Source organism: Pagrus pagrus (genome assembly GCF_965226575.1).
Source record: "Pagrus pagrus genome assembly, chromosome: 14".
NCBI classification, from domain to species: Eukaryota; Metazoa; Chordata; class Actinopteri; order Spariformes; family Sparidae; genus Pagrus; species Pagrus pagrus.
In genome coordinates, this window is record NC_140198.1 from 4,621,091 (window position 1) to 4,647,036 (window position 25,946).

At 41.7% G+C, this 25,946-nt stretch overlaps 4 protein-coding genes and 1 long non-coding RNA gene across 5 annotated transcripts; 4 read left to right on the forward strand and 1 right to left on the reverse strand.

The window, feature by feature from the left end:
• Positions 1–1,055: 1,055 nt before the first annotated feature.
• LOC311270015 (tripartite motif-containing protein 16-like) lies at positions 1,056–3,187 on the forward strand. The gene has a single exon (XM_084374630.1). It carries the CDS (start codon positions 1,064–1,066, stop codon positions 2,735–2,737), a length of 1,674 nt encoding a protein of 557 aa, XP_084230756.1. The 5' UTR covers positions 1,056–1,063; the 3' UTR covers positions 2,738–3,187.
• A 2,997-nt stretch (positions 3,188–6,184) lies between these two features.
• On the forward strand, positions 6,185–8,268 carry LOC311270017 (tripartite motif-containing protein 16-like). The gene has a single exon (XM_084374633.1). It carries the CDS (start codon positions 6,206–6,208, stop codon positions 7,877–7,879), a length of 1,674 nt encoding a protein of 557 aa, XP_084230759.1. The 5' UTR covers positions 6,185–6,205; the 3' UTR covers positions 7,880–8,268.
• Positions 8,269–11,253: 2,985 nt separating this feature from the next.
• Positions 11,254–13,397, forward strand: LOC311269695 (tripartite motif-containing protein 16-like). Its single transcript, XM_084374035.1, has one exon. The coding sequence runs from the start codon at positions 11,262–11,264 to the stop codon at positions 12,933–12,935; it is 1,674 nt and encodes a 557-aa protein (XP_084230161.1). The 5' UTR covers positions 11,254–11,261; the 3' UTR covers positions 12,936–13,397.
• A 3,009-nt stretch (positions 13,398–16,406) lies between these two features.
• Positions 16,407–25,395, forward strand: LOC311269031 (uncharacterized protein; the record flags this gene model as incomplete). The annotated part of the gene is made up of 2 exons (XM_084373012.1): positions 16,407–18,079; positions 23,079–25,395. 2 exons carry the CDS (start codon positions 16,407–16,409, stop codon positions 24,757–24,759), a joined length of 3,354 nt encoding a protein of 1,117 aa, XP_084229138.1. The 3' UTR covers positions 24,760–25,395.
• Positions 19,049–22,764, reverse strand: LOC311269696. Its single transcript, XR_014624132.1, has 3 exons — positions 22,698–22,764; positions 22,266–22,450; positions 19,049–19,484 (listed from the first exon to the last, which is right to left on the reverse strand). It is a non-coding gene; the product is annotated as an uncharacterized lncRNA (long non-coding RNA).
• Positions 25,396–25,946: the final 551 nt, after the last annotated feature.

Genomic DNA, 25,946 nt, shown 5'->3' on the forward strand with positions numbered 1-25,946 from the left:
TTGCAAAATGAGCTGTGTTTTTTCAAGATAACAAGATTTAAAAGGAGGGAAAAGAGAAGTTGATTCTTCTTATTACTTACAATGTTTTTTAAGGGATCAGGACCAACATGCATAACTGGCATCTTGACAGCTGTATCAACAAGTTCAAGCTGAAAATGTCCAATCAAAGAGTACACATTGTCCATCAACAATTTAGATTGTACTTCGGCCTTTCTTATCTATATACATACTTTCATACTTTATTATACCATTCAAATACCAACCAGTGTGGGTTGTTTCTTTCCCAGTAACTCTATACCAACTACGATTATTTTGGCTTTAGTCTACTTGACAGTAACACTTTGGCTTTCAGTTGATCCCTGTACAGAAACCTTTAGTTTCATTCATGAAGTTGTTTAATCGTTATAAATTATCTCCTTGTGTCGAGTTGTTTTGTCAATACAAAAAGATAAATTTGGCAGAAATGTATCACAAGAAAACAAGCTTTATCCTGGCAAAACAATTAACTTGTGATCTCGAGACAATGGAATTAAATTAATTACAAGTAAAGTCTGATACATTGGTCAGGAACAGACACTCCTTGATCTGACATTTTTTGCTAAAAGCAGTAATAATTAACTTATGATCTCTGTTGTAAGATGATAGAAAGAAAAAGGAACCTTGTACCCTGTAAATCAGGTTCCTCTGGGAACACGGGTTAATTATATATTATCTGAGAGGTGCACTATTTCTGAGTGCTGATACACAATGCAACTCTCACAACCCTCCTCTTCCTGGATTAAACACAACTTTTTAACCCCACCCAGACGTTACTGACTGGCCAGGCTCGGCTCCTCCTGCTCTGAGAAACTCTCACAGCACATTCAGCTCTGACGTTGGTGGTTCCCTCCCCTTTCATAGATCTGCCAGTGAGAAGATGGGTCTGAACACCAGCTGATGAAATACAACAGCTGATAGGCTCATACACTACAGACCAGTGACTAAACATCAAGGAAATGAGCTCAGCTTTTATCTGGTGACAGAAAGTGAAACTTACTGACATTCACTGTCGTCTGGAGGAGAAATGGCGCAGCATGTGCTTCAGCTGGATCGAGAGAAACTGAGCTGTTCAATCTGTCTGGATCTTCTGAAGGATCCGGTGACTATTCCCTGTGGGCACAGCTACTGCATGAGCTGTATTAAAGACTGCTGGGACATGGAGAAAGAGAAGGAAGCACACAGCTGCCCTCAGTGCAGGCAGAGCTTCACACCGAGGCCTGTCTTGGTGAAAAGCACCATGTTAGCAGAGTTAGTGGAGGAACTGAAGAAAGTACAACTTCAAGCTGCTTCACCTGATCATTCCTATGCTGGACCTGGAGACGTGGCCTGTGATTACTGCACTGGGAAGAAGCTGAAAGCCTTCAAGTCCTGTCTGGTGTGTATGCTCTCATACTGCGAGCAACACCTCCAGCCTCACTACAGTCTGGCTCCATTAAAGAAACACAAGCTGGTTGAAGCCACCTTAAAGCTCCAGGAGAACATCTGCTCGCGCCATGACGAGGTGATGAAGATTTTCTGCCGCACTGATCAGCAGTGTATCTGTTATCTCTGCTCCATGGATGATCATAAAGGCCACGACACAGTCTCTGCTGCAGCAGAAAGGGCTGAGAGGCAGACGGAGCTCGGGGCGAGTCAGCAAAACATCCAACAGAGAATCCAGGACAGAGAGAAAGATGTCAAGGTGCTTCAGCGGAGGGTGGAGGCTATCAATCTTTCTGCTGACAAAGCTGTGGAGGACAGCGAGAAGACATTCAGCGAGTTGATCCGTCTCATTGAGAAGAGAAGCTCTGAAGTGAAGCAGCAGATCAGATCACAGCAGAAAACTGAAGTGAGTCGAGCTAAAGATCTTGAGGAGGAGCTGCAGCAGGAGATCACTGAGCTGCGGAGGAAAGACACTGAGCTGGAGAAGCTCTCACACACTGAAGATCATCTCCATTTCCTGAACAACTACCGCTCACTGTCACGTCTGAGCGAACCTAAAGACTTACCCAGCATTGTTATACGTCCTCTGTGCTCTTTTCAGGGTGTGACAGCAGCTGTGTCGGAGGCCAGAGATAAACTTCAGGCTGTCCTGAGTGAGGAGTGGACAAAGATCTCACTGGCAGTGACTGAAGTGGATGTTTTACTGCCTCAAGCAGAGCCCAGAACCAGAACTGAACTTCTCAAGTATTCTTGTGAAATCACACTGGATCCAAACACAGCAAACAAGTGGTTATTGTTAAGTGACAGGAACAGAAAAGCAACATTAATGTCAGTAGACCAGGTATATTCAGCTCACCCAGACAGATTTGGTCAATGGCAGCAGGTCCTGAGTAGAGAGGGTCTGACTGGACGTTGTTACTGGGAGGTGAAGTGGAGCGGGACAGTTTATATAGCAGTTGCATACAAGAACATTAGCAGAACAGGGACCTATACTGAATGTGTATTTGGATGTAATGACAAATCCTGGTCATTAAGATGTGAAATTGGAGGTTTTAAATTCTTTCATAATAATATTGTTACTTCCATCTCAGGCCCTCAGTCCTCCACAATAGGAGTTTACCTGGATCATAGTGCAGGTACTCTGTCTTACTACAGCGTCTCTGAAACCATCACTCTCCTCCACAGAGTCCAGACCACGTTCACTCAGCCTCTCTATGCTGGACTTTGGCTTTCAAGCTGGACTGGTGACACAGCAGAGTTGTGTGAGCTCAAGTAGACAGGAGATTAAAGAGAGACTCATCTGTGGTGCTGTACATGTTGAGGTGTGTCTGCACTGCACTGATCAAACATAGGAGGTGGGACCATGATGATTTTTCTTGGATTTTATATTGTTTTTTGTTTGTTTGTTTGTCAATTCAATGAAATTGTGACATGAAAAAACATCTCTTTTTATTTGCTACATAGGGATTAAACTATGTTGTTTGTTGAAATTGGATATTTACTAAAACATTTACATTTTATACCGTGTGTGGAAAATATTAGTTAAAGAAAATGTCTGATGAAAAATCTGTTGTTGTTCTACTTAGAGTTGACTTTTGTTATCAATCATGTCGAAAACTACAAAATGAATAAAAGTGATGTATGTAAATATGTATTGTAAGTAACAGTAGTAATGTTTTATTCTAAAGATAAAGGTGATTTAAGTTGTACCACATCTTCATGAACATGATTTGTACCCTTAAAATAAATGAATACATGAATAAATAACTGACTTGTCATCATTTTAACAGTAAACCTCTATTCTTTGATAAATCAAACTGCCTAAATATTATATCTAGAGCAATTTGCCTTCTAACTCTTTTCTTCAATCAGTCAGTTTTTAAGGTATCTTGGTAACAAACACACAGGGAGGGTGATGAAGGTTAATCAAATAACATCCACTTCATGTTGGAGTTGATGGGTCATTTTATCAGAAAAAGCAGAGTCATGAAATTATTTTCACATCATGATATGTTTACTGTCTCTCTTGCAACAAATAAGAAAATAAAAGAACAGATAAATGTCTAAATATAAAGACAAATAATGAAATATATATGTTATAAGTGTAATGATTAGCACATTGAATCTAAATAAAATGTGGTTATCATCGCCTACATTAGGATGAACATGATTAATGCTGGTCTCCAACGGCGCCCCCTAGAGGCTGGAGCCCAGAAAGCTTTCCCCTGTTCACCCCCTCATTGTCAGCCCTGGCTATAGAGCCTCAAGATGGCTGCAAAAACATTAAAATTGCAATACAAAACACCGTCTGCATTTAAAAGCCACAGATGATCAGTGTAAAAACTGTGAAAGCATCTGCTCTCGTTGTCTTTACAGCGGCCAAGGAGTGAAAAAAGACCCTCTGTCTCTGTGAAGGCACGAAGCTCCAAAAGAAGAAACTTTCTCAGCTGTTAATCTCTTTCTCTGGTGAGCAGATTGTTGTTTGACCTTTCACCATTTTTAGCATCTTCACAATTTGTAGCTCAGAGAGTCTGAAAATAACGGGGCGACAGTGGAGGCCGACAGAACAGGAGGAACCCAATAACACTGTTTAGACTGCAGGACTCTTAGAGATGTAACCTGAGTTTAACTGTGGTGTAGGGATTAGACCTGAACCAGTCCCTTTGCTCTGCTGTTCAGCACCAGAGGACAATAGTGCAAAGATGAACTGGAAGTTACACAGTGGAGGGAACAAAGCTCATTAACAGAGACTAGTCTGCTGCAGTGTGCAGATGAACACACCGCAAGCTGTTTCCTTTTCACTTGATCTTGCTGACTGTCACTGGATTTGTATTTTGCTGTTCATTAATGAATGCTTGTTTATTTTGGCAGCTGTTGTGCTGCAGTTTATATCAACTAATCTCACTTCTATGTGCAGACACAAACAGCAGATGGCGCAACAATCACCTGTTTTTCCACGTAACCTACCTCACCACTACATCAACACTGACTTGATCACATTGTGTAGTGAGTTCATGTTGGGTTTGTTTAGGTTGAACGCTGCTTTCCTGTAGATAATAATCACACACCTTGCAGGTTATTTGATTGTCTGCATTTAAAGCAGTGGCTGCAAATTGATCAGGATGATTTTTAGGCAATATTGTTGGTGAACAGAGCTGATACTCCTCAGCTGTTGAAGCTAGTAAAATATAGCTATATAGGAATAATCCTGCATAGGCCTTAATCTCACACTTTTATATCATTTGTATTTTATAAATGCTCACTTTAAGGAATTAAAAATGCTTTTAGTGATTTAAAAAAGTTGCTTCCAGAGTCCCTCTGCTGCCAAGTTTAGGATCAAAACAACCAGGGATTTAAAAAATAAAAAGATGTTTGCAATTTTCAGTTTATTGCAACATTAATTGATACATCTTAAAATATCCTTTATAATATTTTTTATGTGCGGTCGTGGCACTTATTCATCAAATCATTGAACAAAAGGGAAACAGGCTTGAAACAGGAAGTTTTGTCCCCTAAATGAATATGTGATGAGTGCATGACTCATCAGTGTAAGTCTAAATATAAGACAAATGCAGCTGTGTGAAGAAATAACACATATTCGGTTGTATAAAAGGTCACGTATTCTGTGTCTTGCTACTGCAGCACTTCACTGAAGCTGCATCACTTTGGTACAAACAACAGTTACAAAGAGGCTTCTTCAGTTCTCACTAACTGTAGGGGAGTCGCAGGCTTTAAAACTCTGTGTGGGAGTGCCCTTACAGAGTCGTAAGAGTCGTTGGTCAAACCGGCCTTCATGTGGGTTTATAAGGCTAGGTGAGCCCAGGTGTGAATGGTTGTCAAGCTGTAATTTCACCCGAAATAACTTAACTTACAGCTAAAGATGACCAGAATATCAATAAATGAATCATGTTAGTGAGTTTGTTTTAGGTTATCCACTTTTCATGATCATCCCTCGTCCCTTATTCCTTCTTAGCACTGTATCTGTTATCACTGCTCCATGGGTGATCGTAAAGGCCATGATAGACACGGTGCTTCAGTACATAAACCCAGTTAGAGCAGAATATGGACCAAAACACGCTTCATCTTTTCACAACAAACATTTAGAAGTACAGGTGTTACTAGTCTGCTTCAGCACCAGACTACAGAGCAGCTTCTTTCCTCAGGCTGGGAGACTCCTGAACTCATCCTCTGCTCTCAACTACAAGAAATTGTTTATTGATGTGTCTTATTTTTTATTCATCCATTTACAGATTTGTTTTCTTTAGTGAGGAGCATAAAGGGAATTCAGCAAGTATTTTGTTAAACAACCCTGTTGTAAGATGATGGAAAGAAAAAGGAACCTTGTACCCTGTAAATCAGGTTCCTCTGGGAACACGGGTTAATTATATATTATCTGAGAGGTGCATTATTTCTGAGCGCTGATACACAATGCAACTCTCACAACCCTCCTCTTCCTGGATTAAACACAACTTTTTAACCCCACCCAGACGTTACTGACTGGCCAGGCTCGGCTCCTCCTGCTCTGAGAAACTCTCACAGCACATTCAGCTCTGACGTTGGTGGTTCCCTCCCCTTTCATAGATCTGCCAGTGAGAAGATGGGTCTGAACACCAGCTGATGAAATACAACAGCTGATAGGCTCATACACTACAGACCAGGGACTGAACATCAAGGAAATGAGCTCAGCTTTTATCTGGTGACAGAAAGTGAAACTTACTGACATTCACTGTCGTCTGGAGGAGAAATGGCGCAGCATGTGCTTCAGCTGGATCGAGAGAAACTGAGCTGTTCAATCTGTCTGGATCTTCTGAAGGATCCGGTGACTATTCCCTGTGGGCACAGCTACTGCATGAGCTGTATTAAAGACTGCTGGGACACGGAGAAAGAGAAGGAAGCACACAGCTGCCCTCAGTGCAGGCAGAGCTTCACACCGAGGCCTGTCCTGGTGAAAAGCACCATGTTAGCAGAGTTAGTGGAGGAAGTGAAGAAAGTACAACTTCAAGCTGCTTCACCTGATCATTCCTATGCTGGACCTGGAGACGTGGCCTGTGATTACTGCACTGGGAAGAAGCTGAAAGCCTTCAAGTCCTGTCTGGTGTGTATGCTCTCATACTGTGAGCAACACCTCCAGCCTCACTACAGTCTGGCTCCGTTAAAGAAACACAAGCTGGTTGAAGCCACCTTAAAGCTTCAGGAGAACATCTGCTCTCGCCATGACGAGGTGATGAAGATCTTCTGCCGCACTGATCAGCAGTGTATCTGTTATCTCTGCTCCATGGATGATCATAAAGGCCATGACACAGTCTCTGCTGCAGCAGAAAGGGCTGAGAGGCAGACGGAGCTCGGGGCGAGTCAGCAAAACATCCAACAGAGAATCCAGGACAGAGAGAAAGACGTCAAGGTGCTTCAGCGGAGGGTGGAGGCTATCAATCTTTCTGCTGACAAAGCTGTGGAGGACAGCGAGAAGACATTCACCGACTTGATCCGTCTCATTGAGAAGAGAAGCTCTGAAGTGAAGCAGCAGATCAGATCACAGCAGAAAACTGAAGTGAGTCGAGCTAAAGATCTTGAGGAGGAGCTGCAGCAGGAGATCACTGAGCTGCGGAGGAAAGACACTGAGCTGGAGAAGCTCTCACACACTGAAGATCATCTCCATTTCCTGAACAACTACTTCTCACTGTCACGTCTGAGCGAACCTAAAGACTTACCCAGCATTGTTATACGTCCTCTGTGCTCTTTTGAGGGTGTGACAGCAGCTGTGTCGGAGGCCAGAGATAAACTTCAGGCTGTCCTGAGTGAGGAGTGGACAAAGATCTCACTGGCAGTGACTGAAGTGGATGTTTTACTGCCTCAAGCAGAGCCCAGAACCAGAACTGAACTTCTCAAGTATTCTTGTGAAATCACACTGGATCCAAACACAGCAAACACACTCTTGTCATTAAGTGACAGGAACAGAAAAGCAACATTCATGTCAGTAGACCAGGTATATTCAGCTCACCCAGACAGATTTGGTGCATTGTGGCAGGTCCTGAGTAGAGAGGGTCTGACTGGACGTTGTTACTGGGAGGTGAAGTGGAGCGGGATGGTTGATACAGCAGTTGCATACAAGAACATTAGCAGAACAGGGACCAGTACTGAATGTGGATTTGGATGTAATGACAAATCCTGGTCATTAGAATGTGACAGTGGAAGTTATAAATTCGGACATAATAATATTGCTACTTCCATCTCAGGCCCTCAGTCCTCCACAATAGGAGTTTACCTGGATCATAGTGCAGGTACTCTGTCTTACTACAGCGTCTCTGAAACCATCACTCTCCTCCACAGAGTCCAGACCACGTTCACTCAGCCTCTCTATGCTGGACTTTGGCTTCGAAACGATGTTGGTACCACAGCAGAGTTGTGTGAGCTCAAGTAGACAGGAGATTAAAGAGAGACTCATCTGTGGTGCTGTACATGTTGAGGTGTGTCTGCACTGCACTGATCAAACATAGGAGGTGGGACCATGATGATTTTTCTTGATTTTATATTGTTTTTTGTTTGTTTGTTTGTTTGTTTGTTTGTCAATTCAATGAAATGGTGACATGATAAAAACTCTCTTTTTATTTGCTACATGGGGATTAAACTATGTTGTTTGTTGAAATTGGATATTTACTGAAACATTTCCATTTTATACCGTGTTTGGAAAATATTAGTTAAACAAAATGTCTGATGAATAATCTGTTGTTGTCCTACTTAGACTTGACTTTTGTTATCAATCATGTCAAAAAATGCTAAATGAATAAAAGTGATGTATGTAAATATGTATTGTAAGTAACAGTAGTAATGTTTTATTCTAAAGATAAAGGTGATTTAAGTTGTGCCACATCTTCATGAACATGATTTGTACCCTTAAAATAAATGAATACATGAATAAATAACTGACTTGTCATCATTTTAACAGTAAACCTCTATTCTTTGATAAATCAAACTGCCTAAATATTATATCTAGAGCAATTTGCCTTCTAACTCTTTTCTTCAATCAGTCAGTTTTTAAGGTATCTTGGTAACAAACACACAGGGAGGCTGATGAAGGTTAATCAAATAACATCCACTTCATGTTGGAGCTGATGGGTCATTTTATCAGAAAAAGCAGAATCATGAAATTATTTTCACATCATGATATGTTTACTGTCTCTCTTGCAACGAAAAAGAAAATAAAAGAATAGATAAATGTCTAAATATAAAGACAAATAATGAAGTATATATTTTATAAGTGTAATGATTAGCACATTGAATCCAAATAAAATGTGGTTATCATCGCCTACATTAGGATGAACATGATTAATGCTGGTCTCCAGCGGCGCCCCCTAGAGGCTGGAGCCCAGAAAGCTTTCCCCTGTTGACCCCCTCATTGTCAGCCCTGGCTATAGAGCCTCAAGATGGCTGCAAAAACATTAAAATTGCAATACAAAAACACCGTCTGAATTTAAAAGCCACAGATGATCAGTGTAAAAACTATGAAAGCATCTGCTCTCGTTGTCTTTACAGCGGCCAAGGAGTGAAAAAAGACCCTCTGTCTCTGTGAAGGCACGAAGCTCCAACAGAAGAAACTTTTCCAGCTGTTAATCTCTTTCTCTGGTGAGCAGATTGTTGTTTGACCTTTCACCATTTTTACCATCTTCACAATTTGTACCTCAGAGAGTCTGAAAATAACGGGGCGACAGTGGAGGCCGACAGAACAGGAGGAACCCAATAACACTGTTTAAACTGCAGGACTCTTAGAGATGTGACCTGGCCTTAACTGTGGTGTAGGGATTAGACCTGAACCAGTCCCTTTGCTCTGCTGTTCAGCACCAGAGGACAATAGTGCAAAGATGAACTGGAAGTTACACAGTGGAGGGAACAAAGCTCATTAACAGAGACTAGTCTGCTGCAGTGTGCAGATGAACACACCACAAGCTGTTTCCTTTTCACTTGATCTTGCTGACTGTCACTGGATTTGTATTTTGCTGTTCATTAATGAATGCTTGTTTATTTTGGCAGCTGTTGTGCTGCAGTTTATATCAACTAATCTCACTTCTATGTGCAGACACAAACAGCAGATGGCGCAAGAATCACCTGTTTGTCCACGTAACCTACCTCACCACTACATCAACACTGACTTGAACACATTGTGTAGTGAGTTCATGTTGGGTTTGTTTAGGTTGAATGCTGCTTTCCTGTAGATAATAATCACACACCTTGCTAGTAAAATATAGCTATATAGGAATAATCCTGCATAGGCCTTAATCTCACACTTTTATATTAGTTGTATTTTTTAAATGCTCACTTTAAGGAATTAAAAATTATTTTAAGCGATTTTAAAAAGCTGCTTCCAGAGTCCGTCTCCTGCCAAGTTTAGGATCAAAACAACCAGTGATTAAAGAAAAAAAAGATGTTTGCACATTTCATTTTATTGCAACATTAATTGATACATCTTAAAATATCTTTTATAATAGTTTTTTATGTGCGGTCGTGGCACTTATTCATGAAATCGTTAAACAAAAGGGAAACAGGCTTGAAACAGGAAGTTTTGTCCCCTAAATAAATATGTGATGAGTGCATGATTCATCAGTGTGAGTCTAAATATAAGACAAATGCAGCTGTGTGAAGAAATAACACATATTCGGTTGTATAAAAGGTCACGTATTCTGTGTCTTGCTACTGCAGCACTTCACTGAAGCTGCATCACTTTGGTACAAACAACAGGTACAAAGAGGCTTCTTCAGTTCTCACTAACTGGAGGGGAGTCGCAGGCTTTTAAACTCTGTGTGGGAGCGTCCTTACAGAGTCGTAAGAGTCGTTGGTCAAACCGGCCTTCATGTGGGTTTATAAGGCTAGGTGAGCCCAGGTGTGAATGGTTGTCAAGCTGTCTGGGTAATTTTACCAGAAATAACTTAATTTACAGCTAAAGATGACCAAATCATCAATAAATGAATCATGTTAGTGAGTTTGTTTTAGGTTATCCACTTTTCATGATCATCCCTCGTCCCTTATCTCTTCTTAGCACTGTATCTGTTGTCACTGCTCCATGGGTGATCGTAAAGGCCATGATAGACACGGTGCTTCAGTACATAAACCCAGTTAGAGCAGAATATGGACCAAAACACGTTTCATCTTTTCACAACAAACATTTAGAAGTACAGGTGTTACTAGTCTGCTTCAGCACCAGACTACAGAGCAGCTTCTTTCCTCAGGCTGGGAGACTCCTGAACTCATCCTCTGCTCTCAACTACAAGAAATTGTTTATTGATGTGTCTTATTTGTTATTCATCCATTTACAGATTTGTTTTCTTTAGTGAGGAGCATAAAGGGAATTCAGCAAGTATTTTGTTAAACAACCCTGTTGTAAGATGATGGAAAGAAAAATGAACCTTGTACCCTGTAAATCAGGTTCCTCTGGGAACACGGGTTAATTATATAATTATCTGAGAGGTGCACTATTTCTGATTGCTGATACACAACGCAACTCTCACAACCCTCCTCTTCCTGGATTAAACACAACTTTTTAACCCCACCCAGACGTTACTGACTGGCCAGGCTCGGCTCCTCCTGCTCTGAGAAACTCTCACAGCACATTCAGCTCTGACGTTGGTGGTTCCCTCCCCTTTCATAGATCTGCCAGTGAGAAGATGGGTCTGAACACCAGGTGATGAAATACAACAGCTGATAGGCTCATACACTACAGACCAGTGACTAAACATCAAGGAAATGAGCTCAGCTTTTATCTGGTGACAGAAAGTGAAACTTACTGACATTCACTGTCGTCTGGAGGAGAAATGGCGCAGCATGTGCTTCAGCTGGATCGAGAGAAACTGAGCTGTTCAATCTGTCTGGATCTTCTGAAGGATCCGGTGACTATTCCCTGTGGGCACAGCTACTGCATGAGCTGTATTAAAGACTGCTGGGACACGGAGAAAGAGAAGGAAGCACCCAGCTGCCCTCAGTGCAGGCAGAGCTTCACACCGAGGCCTGTCCTGGTGAAAAGCACCATGTTAGCAGAGTTAGTGGAGGAAGTGAAGAAAGTACAACTTCAAGCTGCTTCACCTGATCATTCCTATGCTGGACCTGGAGACGTGGCCTGTGACTTCTGCACTGGGAAGAAGCTGAAAGCCTTCAAGTCCTGTCTGGTGTGTATGGTCTCTTACTGCGAGCAACACCTCCAGCCTCACTACAGTGTGGCTCCGTTAAAGAAACACAAGCTGGTTGAAGCCACCTTAAAGCTTCAGGAGAACATCTGCTCTCGCCATGACGAGGTGATGAAGATTTTCTGCCGCACTGATCAGCAGTGTATCTGTTATCTCTGCTCCATGGATGATCATAAAGGCCATGACACAGTCTCTGCTGCAGCAGAAAGGGCTGAGAGGCAGACGGAGCTCGGGGCGAGTCAGCAAAACATCCAACAGAGAATCCAGGACAGAGAGAAAGACGTCAAGGTGCTTCAGTGGAGGGTGGAGGCTATCAATCTTTCTGCTGACAAAGCTGTGGAGGACAGCGAGAAGACATTCAGCGAGTTGATCCGTCTCATTGAGAAGAGAAGCTCTGAAGTGAAGCAGCAGATCAGATCACAGCAGAAAACTGAAGTGAGTCGAGCTAAAGATCTTGAGGAGGAGCTGCAGCAGGAGATCACTGAGCTGCGGAGGAAAGACACTGAGCTGGAGAAGCTCTCACACACTGAAGATCATCTCCATTTCCTGAACAACTACCGCTCACTGTCACGTCTGAGCGAACCTAAAGACTTACCCAGCATTGATATACGTCCTCTGTGCTCTTTTGAGGGTGTGACAGCAGCTGTGTCGGAGGCCAGAGATAAACTTCAGGCTGTCCTGAGTGAGGAGTGGACAAAGATCTCACTGGCAGCGACTGAAGTGGATGTTTTGCCTCAAGCAGAGCCCAGAACCAGAACTGAACTTCTCAAGTATTCTTGTGAAATCACACTGGATCCAAACACAGCAAACACACTCTTGTCATTAAGTGACAGGAACAGAAAAGCAACATTAATGTCAGTAGACCAGGTATATTCAGCTCACCCAGACAGATTTGGTGAAAAGTGGCAGGTCCTGAGTAGAGAGGGTCTGACTGGACGTTGTTACTGGGAGGTGAAGTGGAGCGGGACAGTTTATATAGCAGTTGCATACAAGAACATTAGCAGAACAGGGACCGTGTATGAATGTGGATTTGGAAATAATGACAAATCCTGGTCATTAGAATGTGACAGTGGAGGTTATACATTCAGACATAATAATATTGTTACTTCCATCTCAGGCCCTCAGTCCTCCACAATAGGAGTTTACCTGGATCATAGTGCAGGTACTCTGTCTTACTACAGCGTCTCTGAAACCATCACTCTCCTCCACAGAGTCCAGACCACGTTCACTCAGCCTCTCTATGCTGGACTTTGGTTTCCAAATCAACTAACTGGAGGTACAGCAGAGTTGTGTGAGCTCAAGTAGACAGGAGATTAAAGAGAGACTCATCTGTGGTGCTGTACATGTTGAGGTGTGTCTGCACTGCACTGATCAAACATAGGAGGTGGGACCATGATGATTTTTCTTGGATTTTTTTTTTTGTTTGTTTGTATTTTTGTTTGTCAATTCAATGAAATGGTGACATGGGAAAAAAATCTCTTTTTATTTGCTACATAGGGATTAAACTATGTTGTTTGTTGAAATTGGATATTTACTGAAAAATTTCCATTTTATACCGTGTGTGGAAAATATTAGTTAAACAAAATGTCTGATGAAAAATCTGTTGTTGTTCTACTTAGAGTTGACTTTTGTTATCAATCATGTCAAAAACTGCAAAATGAATAAAAGTGATGTATGTAAATATGTATTGTAAGTAACAGTAGTAATGTTTTATTCTAAAGATAAAGGTGATTTAAGTTGTACCACATCTTCATGAACATGATTTGTACCCTTAAAATAAATGAATACATGAATAAATAACTGACTTGTCATCATTTTAACAGTTAACCTCTATTCTTTGATAAATCAAACTGCCTAAATATTATATCTAGAGCAATTTGCCTTCTCTTTTCTTCAATCAGTCAGTTTTTAAGGTATCTTGGTAACAAACACACAGGGAGGCTGATGAAGGTTAATCAAATAACATCCACTTCATGTTGGAGTTGATGGGTCATTTTATCAGAAAAAGCAGAATCATGAAATTATTTTCACATCATGATATGTTTACTGTCTCTCTTGCAACGAATAAGAAATAAATAAAAGAACAGATAAATGTCTAAATACAAAGACAAATAATGAAATATATATTTCATAAGTGTAATGATTAGCACATTGAATCTAAATAAAATGTGGTTATCATCGCCTACATTAGGATGAACATGATTAATGCTGGTCTCCAACGGCGCCCCCTAGAGGCTGGAGCCCAGAAAGCTTTCCCCTGTTGACCCCCTCATTGTCAGCCCTGGCTATAGAGCCTCAAGATGGCTGCAAAAACATTAAAACTGCAATACAAAACACCGTCTGCATTTAAAAGCCACAGATGATCAGTGTAAAAACTGTGAAAGCATCTGCTCTCATTGTCTTTACAGCGGCCAAGGAGTGAAAAAAGACCCTCTGTCTCTGTGAAGGCACGAAGCTCCAAAAGAAGAAACTTTTCCAGCTGTTAATCTCTTTCTCTGGTGAGCAGATTGTTGTTTGACCTTTCACCATTTTTAGCATCTTCACAATTTGTAGCTCAGAGAGTCTGAAAATAACGGGGCGACAGTGGAGGCCGACAGAACAGGAGGAACCCAATAACACTGTTTAAACTGCAGGACTCTTAGAGATGTGACCTGGCCTTAACTGTGGTGGAGGGATTAGACCTGAACCAGTCCCGTTGCTCTGCTGTTCAGCACCAGAGGACAATAGTGCAAAGATGAACTGGAAGTTACACAGTGGAGGGAACAAAGCTCATTAACAGAGACTAGTCTGCTGCAGTGTGCAGATGAACACACCACAAGCTGTTTCCTTTTCACTTGATCTTGCTGACTGTCACTGGATTTGTATTTTGCTGTTCATTAATGAATGCTTGTTTATTTTGGCAGCTGTTGTGCTGCAGTTTATATCAACTAATCTCACTTCTATGTGCAGACACAAACAGCAGATGGCGCAAGAATCACCTGTTTTTCCACGTAACCTACCTCACCACTACATCAACACTGACTTGAACACATTGTGTAGTGAGTTCATGTTGGGTTTGTTTAGGTTGAATGCTGCTTTCCTGTAGATAATAATCACACACCTTGCAGGTTATTTGATTGTCTGCATTTAAAGCAGTGGCTGCAAATTGATCAGGATGATTTTGAGGCAATATTGTGGGTGAACAGAGCTGATACTCCTCAGCTGTTGAAGCTAGTAAAATATAGCTATATACGAATAATCCTGCATAGGCCTTAATCTCACACTTTTATATTAGCTGTATTTTATAAATGCTCACTTTAAGGAATTAAAAATGCTTTTAGTGATTTAAAAAAGTTGCTTCCAGAGTCCCTCTGCTGCCAAGTTTAGGATCAAAACAACCAGGGATTTAAAAAATAAAAAGATGTTTGCAATTTTCAGTTTATTGCAACATTAATTGATACATCTTAAAATATCCTTTATAATATTTTTTATGTGCGGTCGTGGCACTTATTCATCAAATCATTGAACAAAAGGGAAACAGGCTTGAAACAGGAAGTTTTGTCCCCTAAATGAATATGTGATGAGTGCATGACTCATCAGTGTAAGTCTAAATATAAGACAAATGCAGCTGTGTGAAGAAATAACACATATTCGGTTGTATAAAAGGTCACGTATTCTGTGTCTTGCTACTGCAGCACTTCACTGAAGCTGCATCACTTTGGTACAAACAACAGTTACAAAGAGGCTTCTTCAGTTCTCACTAACTGTAGGGGAGTCGCAGGCTTTAAAACTCTGTGTGGGAGTGTCCTTACAGAGTCGTAAGAGTCGTTGGTCAAACCGGCCTTCATGTGGGTTTATAAGGCTAGGTGAGCCCAGGTGTGAATGGTTGTCAAGCTGTAATTTCACCCGAAATAACTTAACTTACAGCTAAAGATGACCAGAATATCAATAAATGAATCATGTTAGTGAGTTTGTTTTAGGTTATCCACTTTTCATGATCATCCCTCGTCCCTTATTCCTTCTTAGCACTGTATCTGTTATCACTGCTCCATGGGTGATCGTAAAGGCCATGATAGACACGGTGCTTCAGTACATAAACCCAGTTAGAGCAGAATATGGACCAAAACACGTTTCATCTTTTCACAACAAACATTTAGAAGTACAGGTGTTACTAGTCTGCTTCAGCACCAGACTACAGAGCAGCTTCTTTCCTCGGGCTGGGAGACTCCTGAACTCATCCTCTGCTCTCAACTACAAGAAATTGTTTATTGATGTGTCTTATTTTTTATTCATCCATTTACAGATTTGTTTTCTTTAGTGAGGAGCATAAAGGGAATTCAGCAAGTATTTTGTTAAACAACCCTGTTGTAAGATGATAGAAAGAAAGAGGAACCTTGTACCCTGTAAATCAGGTTCCTCTGGGAACACGGGTTAATTATATATTATCTGAGAGGTGCACTATTTCTGAGCGCTGATACACAATGCAACTCTCACAACCCTCCTCTTCCTGGATTAAACACAACTTTTTAACCCCACCCAGACGTTACTGACTGGCCAGGCTCGGCTCCTCCTGCTCTGAGAAACTCTCACAGCACATTCAGCTCTGACGTTGGTGGTTCCCTCCCCTTTCATAGATCTGCCAGTGAGAAGATGGGTCTGAACACCAGGTGATGAAATACAACAGCTGATAGGCTCATACACTACAGACCAGTGACTGAACATCAAGGAAATGAGCTCAGCTTTTATCTGGTGACAGAAAGTGAAACTCACTAACATTCACTGTCGTCTGGAGGAGAAATGGCGCAGCATGTGCTTCAGCTGGATCGAGAGAAACTGAGCTGTTCAATCTGTCTGGATCTTCTGAAGGATCCGGTGACTATTCCCTGTGGACACAGCTACTGCATGAGCTGTATTAAAGACTGCTGGGACACGGAGAAAGAGAAGGAAGCACCCAGCTGCCCTCAGTGCAGGCAGAGCTTCACACCGAGGCCTGTCCTGGTGAAAAACATCATGTTTGCAGAGTTAGTGGAGGAACTGAAGAAAGTACAACTTCAAGCTGCTTCACCTGATCATTCCTATGCTGGACCTGGAGACGTGGCCTGTGACTTCTGCACTGGGAAGAAGCTGAAAGCCTTCAAGTCCTGTCTGGTGTGTATGGCCTCTTACTGTGAGCAACACCTCCAGCCTCACTACAGTGTGGCTCCATTAAAGAAACACAAGCTGGTTGAAGCCACCTTAAAGCTTCAGGAGAACATCTGCTCTCGCCATGACGAGGTGATGAAGATTTTCTGCCGCACTGATCAGCAGTGTATCTGTTATCTCTGCTCCATGGATGATCATAAAGGCCATGACACAGTCTCTGCTGCAGCAGAAAGGGCTGAGAGGCAGACGGAGCTCGGGGCGAGTCAGCAAAACATCCAACAGAGAATCCAGGACAGAGAGAAAGACGTCAAGGTGCTTCAGCAGAGGGTGGAGGCTATCAATCTGTCTGCTGACAAAGCTGTGGAGGACAGCGAGAAGACATTCAGCGAGTTGATCCGTCTCATTGAGAAGAGAAGCTCTGAAGTGAAGCAGCAGATCAGATCACAGCAGAAAACTGAAGTGAGTCGAGCTAAAGATCTTGAGGAGGAGCTGCAGCAGGAGATCACTGAGCTGCGGAGGAAAGACACTGAGCTGGAGAAGCTCTCACACACTGAAGATCATCTCCATTTCCTGAACAACTACTTCTCACTGTCACGTCTGAGCGAACCTAAAGACTTACCCAGCATTGTTATACGTCCTCTGTGCTCTTTTGAGGGTGTGACAGCAGCTGTGTCGGAGGCCAGAGATAAACTTCAGGCTGTCCTGAGTGAGGAGTGGACAAAGATCTCACTGGCAGTGACTGAAGTGGATGTTTTACTGCCTCAAGCAGAGCCCAGAACCAGAACTGAACTTCTCAAGTATTCTTGTGAAATCACACTGGATCCAAACACAGCATACAAACGTTTGTCATTAAGTGACAGGAACAGAAAAGCGACATTAATGTCAGTAGACCAGGTATATTCAGCTCACCCAGACAGATTTGGTCAAAGGTGGCAGGTCCTGAGTAGAGAGGGTCTGACTGGACGTTGTTACTGGGAGGTGAAGTGGAGCGGGAGAGTTTTTATAGCAGTTTCATACAAGAACATTAGCAGAACAGGGACCCGTACTAAATGTGGATTTGGATATAATGACAAATCCTGGTCATTAATATGTGACAGTGGAGGTTATAAATTCAGTCATAATAATATTGATACTTCCATCTCAGGCCCTCAGTCCTCCACAATAGGAGTTTACCTGGATCATAGTGCAGGTACTCTGTCTTACTACAGCGTCTCTGAAACCATCACTCTCCTCCACAGAGTCCAGACCACGTTCACTCAGCCTCTCTATGCTGGATTTTGGCTTCCAAATCCAGTAACTGGAGGTACAGCAGAGTTGTGTGAGCTCAAGTAGACAGGAGATTAAAGAGAGACTCATCTGTGTTGCTGTACATGTTGAGGTGTGTCTGCACTGCACTGATCAAACAAAGGAGGTGGGACCATGATGATTTTTATTGGATTTTATATTGTTTTGTTTTTTTTCTTCTCAGTTTAGAGAAACTGTGATTGTTTCCTACAGAGTGATTAGACCATGTTGTTTGTTGAAATTTGACTTGTGAGCTACATTTACTGAACATTTGGGAAATATTACAGATGCAAGATGTGAAATGATGAATCAGTTTCTGTCAGGCTGACTGACATCAGAAACATGTGGTGTGTAAAATGTGTCAATCTGTTTGGATTGTTGAGTTTTTTTGAGTTTTAAGATTTTTATGTAATTTTATTTGTACCAAATCTTCATGAACATATTTTGTGTACTTCATCTTTACTTTTTAGTTTTGCACATACTTCTGTCTGTCCTTCATAGTGTGCCTCTGTTTTAATGCTTCAAAATCACATTTCTATTTTTTTCATGAAACCAAAACCTGCATGAAAAACATCAGTAAAATATCAGCTCGTATAGTTTCAAAATTAACCCTCTGAAAATAGTTTGTTGATCGTCTTGTTAAGAGTGATATCATGTCAATATGTAGTAACAATTTTAAAGAAGCAGTTATGAAAAGTCTTTGTTCAAATCCTTCATATAAATAAATAAACACATAAATGAATAGGTGACTGTGTGTTCTTCCTTTAACTGTCAGAATATCACCAGAATCACTTGTTTTCCTGCTAAATTACATTTAAATCGATCAGTTTTTCAAGATATTGTGGGAACAGAAACACACACAGGGAGATCAATAAAGGCAGTCAGATAACCTCCATGTTATCGTGGAGCTGATGGGTCATTTCACCAGAAACAGCACAATTCTGAGATGATTTTAAGTTTGTGACACGTCGGCTCGTTCATACAGGAAAACACTCCAACACAATATTTCAGGAGAATGTGTTACTTTCAGATTTATTACACAACTTTTTTTATTTTTTAACATTCCACAACAATCATGCAGGAGTAAAATGGGAATAATACAAAGCTTTACAGGCTTCGACCAATCACGCTTTAGGAATAACTGGGCTTCACGTCTTCTCAGAAACACTCAAAATGTGAGGTAATATTTTTGGAAATCATCGTCTACAGACAACAGACCGTGTGTTGATTGAATGCTGAAGGAAGAAAAGCAGAAATAAGTTGAACTATCATATTCCTGTGCCTCGTGTCAGCACTGATTTAACTTACAAATAAAAATGAGAGGAATATCAATAAATTAACCGCGTCAGTGAGTTTGTTTCAGGTAATCTACTTTTCATAATCGTCCCTCGGCTCCTCATCCCTTCTGCGATGTCCTCCTCGGAGGGTCAGCGTCCAGAACGTCAGTGCCTTCCATCAAGTAACAAAAGTCGAGACAGAAATGTTTTTTGTCACATATATGATTTTACACCTTGTCCATACATTTAACAAAGTATTTCAGATAACAACTTAAAGCAACACAGTAAAAAAAAAGATGTTCACAAATGTTCTCTGTAGTCTCACATAACAGACTGCAAACACTTGATTAATCGCACTCTTTAAGGTTTTTTCATTTCTCACCACTAAAAGGGGAAATCAATGAGAGATCGCGTGGATTTATACGAGTTAGTGGCAGAGAGGCTGGTCACTGTTCCTCTGTCGAAGCCTCGTGGGAGCTGAAGCTGTTGAAGGTTGACAAAGTAATCATGCACGTAAAAAAGCCAAAATGTTTCGTCTTTTCACGGCAAACATTTACTTGAAACACAGGTGTTACTGCTGACGTTAACGCTCTGTTCAAGCGTCCCAATAATCCACGACAGTGTGACAGCAAGGACCCTGAAAGTGACGCAGCTAAATGGAACTGAGCCGTCATTCATTGTGTCATTTACACCTGTGCTTTAGTTGGGCTGCCCAGCTAACGGTGCATCCTGCCAGCACTTTTATCCCATCAGGCTCCACCTCATCATGTGCAACTAAATCCTACAAAAAAAGACACTGAAGATATGTGGCAGGCGATCCTAAACAACGCAGGACTGGCCCCATCCGATGTGAGGCCACGTTCCCAGATGAACTTTGACCTCAGAGAGTCAGCTGTAGGGTCTACTCTGCCTCCAGAGGACGGCCCACTGTCATAATCCACAGCGGGTGTGAGAAAAAACCAGCTGAGACTGAATGTGAGTGAAGCTGCTGGGCCTGATAACATGCAACTGATAAAAACCTATTAAAAAAAACTAAAACTCAGACTGTGAGACAGCCAGGAATCATGTCAGCCGTCACCTTTAGTTAAATATCAAACATGGCTACATAAGAATTATACAAAAAGAAAACTACTTTCAAAGTAGAATAACAGATGAATATAAATACGATAAAATGTAAGGAAATAAGTTTACATCATAGCAAATTTACAATGCATTCAAAAAAAACCTGCCTAATATGAGACAATTTAAAGGTTTTCTTTACTAATCCAAACAATCACACTATCTTTTATGGGATCACGGTCTCCGAGTGCTTCTTCGTTTGTGTTTCACACAGTAATTTTCATGCTAAGATTAATTTGTGAGATGTTGAAGTCTTTTTAAAAGTCAAATAGCATAAACGCCCGCAGGCTGGATAACATCGTATTCTTTGGTAAAGGAGGGTGAAAAAGGATGTTTGTACTGTATGTGACATTTCAGTAAACTTTGTTAACACCGCACACGTCGACACAACAAGTGACAGAAGGCCTTCTACACAAGTATAAAAATACAACCATAATAAAAAGTGATAGTATCAAAGTGTTCACAGTACAATACGTACAACAGATTATTGCACCAGATTTAAATGTTTTAGGTTTTGTCATGAGAGAGTGACGCAGTGAAGCAATACTGTCTCTTCACCGTCAGGATTTGAAATGCCTGTATATAAATATAATACCAAAAACTCAATGTTCATTGCCGCAAGTGTTAAAGGAACAGTTCAATCCAAAATGAAAATCAACAAAACATTTCTGGAGCTTCACAGCAAAACAAAATGGCTCCATGTAGCTCGTCGGGTGTAATCCAGGAGCCCCCGAGACCCAAAATTGATGTGAAAAGACAATATTTATACCCTCGACTGGCTGTCGAGCTTGTGTGTCCAGTTCAGATGGGGTGCGCTAACACTTTTAGCTTAGCAGCTGAAGAACTGGGGTTAAAAGAGGCTTTAAATGAAATCTTCTAAATCAATTTGGGATCTTGGGGCTTCCAGAAACTTGTATCACGAGCTGTAAGGAGCCATTTTAGGCCATTTTTTAAGACAGTGCTGCAATGTTGTTTTGCTTCGAAGCTCCAGAAATGTTTCGTGGACTTGGAAACTTCATCTCACTTTCCATCAGCAGGAAGGTGAGAAGACAACGACTGCATGAACACACCAGCTTCCCCATCAGTCAGGTTCAAGTCCTCTACAGGGCTGTGGTAATGCACCTAAAACAACAGAATAAATAGCAACGTAACAAACAGACATGATCTGACCTCGCCATCTTTAAAATCCAAAGTGTAAAGTGTGATAAGCCGTACCCTTACTTTACAACGCAGACATGTTTAATGGCCTGTTCACTGCTTCCCTCTGCTTCTAATGAATCTCAGCAGCTTTGGCTGTTTGCTCTGGAGGAACAGCGCCACCTGCAGCTTCCCCAAGAAATATAACCAGCTGGCTCACAGGTGCAGTAACACAGAACAGAGGCCAGCAGCTGCTGACAGTCTCGTCAGTGATGGTCTCGTCTGTTTGTGATTCAGCTTTAAAACGCAAATCAAAACCAGCATCTCAAGTACTTTCTTCTTTCTTTAAGCAAGAACACGAATAAGATGTTTGAGGCTTTGGTCGGGAAACGTTCGCACAAATATGACATCAAATAATAATGCTTTTGTGTAATTAAGTGCCAGATCAAGCATAGTCAGTGCATTCAGAGACACATTCATAGAACAGATTTAATTTTACTGGGACAAATGTAACTTTTTAAGAAAATATATCTAATTCTGCTTGGTATCTATGTTTATATCCAATTTTACACCAAATAATGCAATTAGTGGTTTTCATCAATAACAGAAAAGATTCACACTAATTGTTTGTGAAAGACTTTCTACAACGTGACAAGAAGATGTTAGAAGAACCGTTGTTCTGTCTGAGGAAACTGACTTGTTTAGGCCAGATTTTGTTGTCGTCGTCACGTCTGATGAAAACCGTACAGGTGGAGGTGTGGTAGCTCCTGGTGACGCTGGAGGTAGCGTGGTGAGTTGAGACTCTGGTGAGCACAGGGTGAGGCTGCTGGCTGCAGAGGTGCAGAGACCTGGAAAAACTGGTAGTTGGTGTGCAGGTGAACTCTGTGTAGAGTGAACACGAAGAAACTAGAAGTCATACAAAACGACGATCTAACAGGAGCCATGTCCCACATCCAACTGATGAAACCACCTGGAAGCAGGTAGCGTGGAGAGCAGGGCTTTATCAGCAAGACTAACTGCCAACAGACTACAGATTTGTTTTTTTAGTGAGGAGCATAAAGAGAATTCAGCAAGTATTTTGTTAAACAACCCTGTTGTAAGATGATAGAAAGAAAAATGAACCTTGTACCCTGTAAATCAGGTTCCTCTGGGAACACACGGGTTAATTATATAATTATCTGAGAGGTGCATTATTTCTGAGCGCTGATACACAATGCAACTCTCACAACCCTCCTCTTCCTGGATTAAACACAACTTTTTAACCCCACCCAGACGTTACTGACTGGCCAGGCTCGGCTCCTCCTGCTCTGAGAAACTCTCACAGCACATTCAGCTCTGACGTTGGTGGTTCCCTCCCCTTTCATAGATCTGCCAGTGAGAAGATGGGTCTGAACTACAGGTGATGAAATACAACAGCTGATAGGCTCATACACTACAGACCAGTGACTGAACATCAAGGAAATGAGCTCAGCTTTTATCTGGTGACAGAAAGTGAAACTTACTGACATTCACTGTCGTCTGGAGGAGAAATGGCGCAGCATGTGCTTCAGCTGGATCGAGAGAAACTGAGCTGTTCAATCTGTCTGGATCTTCTGAAGGATCCGGTGACTATTCCCTGTGGGCACAGCTACTGCATGAGCTGTATTAAAGACTGCTGGGACACGGAGAAAGAGAAGGAAGCACCCAGCTGCCCTCAGTGCAGGCAGAGCTTCACACCGAGGCCTGTCCTGGTGAAAAACACCATGTTAGCAGAGTTCGTGGAGGAACTGAAGAAAGTACAACTTCAAGCTGCTTCACCTGATCATTCCTATGCTGGACCTGGAGACGTGGCCTGTGATTACTGCACTGGGAAGAAGCTGAAAGCCTTCAAGTCCTGTCTGGTGTGTATGCTCTCATACTGCGAGCAACACCTCCAGCCTCACTACAGTCTGGCTCCGTTAAAGAAACACAAGCTGGTTGAAGCCACCTTAAAGCTTCAGGAGAACATCTGCTCTCGCCATGACGAGGTGATGAAGATCTTCTGCCGCACTGATCAGCAGTGTATCTGTTATCTCTGCTCCATGGATGATCATAAAGGCCACGACACAGTCTCTGCTGCAGCAGAAAGGGCTGAGAGGCAGACGGAGCTCGGGGCGAGTCAGCAAAACATCCAACAGAGAATCCAGGACAGAGAGAAAGACGTCAAGGTGCTTCAGCGGAGGGTGGAGGCTATCAATCTTTCTGCTGACAAAGCTGTGGAGGACAGCGAGAAGACATTCAGCGAGTTGATCCGTCTCATTGAGAAGAGAAGCTCTGAAGTGAAGCAGCAGATCAGATCACAGCAGAAAACTGAAGTGAGTCGAGCTAAAGATCTTGAGGAGGAGCTGCAGCAGGAGATCACTGAGCTGCGGAGGAAAGACACTGAGCTGGAGAAGCTCTCACACACTGAAGATCATCTCCATTTCCTGAACAACTACCGCTCACTGTCACGTCTGAGCGAACCTAAAGACTTACCCAGCATTGATATACATCCTCTGCCCTCTTTTGAGGGTGTGACAGCAGCTGTGTCGGAGGCCAGAGATAAACTTCAGGCTGTCCTGAGTGAGGAGTGGACAAAGATCTCACTGGCAGTGACTGAAGTGGATGTTTTAGAGCCCAGAACCAGAACTGAACTTCTCAAGTATTCTTGTGAAATCACACTGGATCCAAACACAGCAAACACACGTTTGTCATTAAGTGACAGGAACAGAAAAGCAACATTCATGTCAGTAGACCAGGTATATTCAGCTCACCCAGACAGATTTGTTGAAAGGTTGCAGGTCCTGAGTAGAGAGGGTCTGACTGGACGTTGTTACTGGGAGGTGAAGTGGAGCGGGAGAGTTCGTATAGCAGTTGCATACAAGAACATTAGCAGAACAGGGAACTGGACTGAATGTTTATTTGGATGTAATGACAAATCCTGGTCATTAGAATGTTACAGTGGAAGTTATATATTCGGACATAATAATATTGCTACTTCCATCTCAGGCCCTCAGTCCTCCACAATAGGAGTTTACCTGGATCATAGTGCAGGTACTCTGTCTTACTACAGCGTCTCTGAAACCATCACTCTCCTCCACAGAGTCCAGACCACGTTCACTCAGCCTCTCTATCCTGGATTTTGGCTTCCACGCGGTACTGGTTACACAGCAGAGTTGTGTGAGCTCAAGTAGACAGGAGATCAAAGAGAGACTCATCTGTGGTGCTGTACATGTTGAGGTGTGTCTGCACTGCACTGATCAAACATAGCAGGTGGGACCATGATGATTTTTATTGGATTTTATATTGTTTTGTTTTTTTTCTTCTCAGTTTAGAGAAACTGTGATTGTTTCCTACAGAGTGATTAGACCATCGTGTTTGTTGAAGTTTGACTTGTGAGCTACATTTACTGAACATTTGGGAAATATTGCAGATGCAAGATGTGAAATGATGAATCAGTTTCTGTCAGGCTGACTGACATCAGAAACATGTGGTGTGTGAAATGTGTCAATCTGTTTGGATTGTTGAGTTTTAAGATTTTGATGTAATTTTATTTGTACCAAATCTTCATGAACATATTTTGTGTAATTTCATCTTTACTTTTAGTTTTGCACATACTTCTGTCTGTCCTTCATAGTGTGCCTCTGTTTTAATGTTTCAAAATCACATTTCTATTTTTTTCATGTAACCAAAACCTGCATGAAAAACATCAGTAAAATATCAGCTCGTATAGTTTCAAAATTAACCCTCTGAAAATAGTTTGTTGATCATCTTGTTAAGACTGATATCATGTCAATATGTAGTAACAATTTTAAGAGTCAGTTATGAAAAGTCTGTTCAAATCCTACAAATAAATAAATAAACACATAAATGAATAGGTGACTGTGTGTTCTTCCTTTAACTGTCAGAATATCACCAGAATCACTTGTTTTCCTGCTAAATTACATTTAAATCAATCAGTTTTTCAAGATATTGTGGGAACAGAAACACACACAGGGAGATCAATAAAGGCAGTCAGATAACCTCCATGTTATCATGGAGCTGATGGGTCATTTCACCAGAAACAGCACAATTCTGAGATGATTTTAAGTTTGTGACACGTCGGCTCGTTCATACAGGAAAACACTCCAACACAATATTTCAGGAGAATGTGTTACTTTCAGATTTATTACACAACTTTTTTTATTCTTTAACATTCCACAACAATCATGCAGGAGTAAAATGGGAATAATACAAAGCTTTACAGGCTTCGACCAATCACGCTTTAGGAATAACTGGGCTGCACGTCTTCTCAGAAACACTCAAATTGTGAGGTAATATTTTTGGAAATCATCGTCTACAGACAACAGACCGTGTGTTGATTGAACGCTGAAGGAAGAAA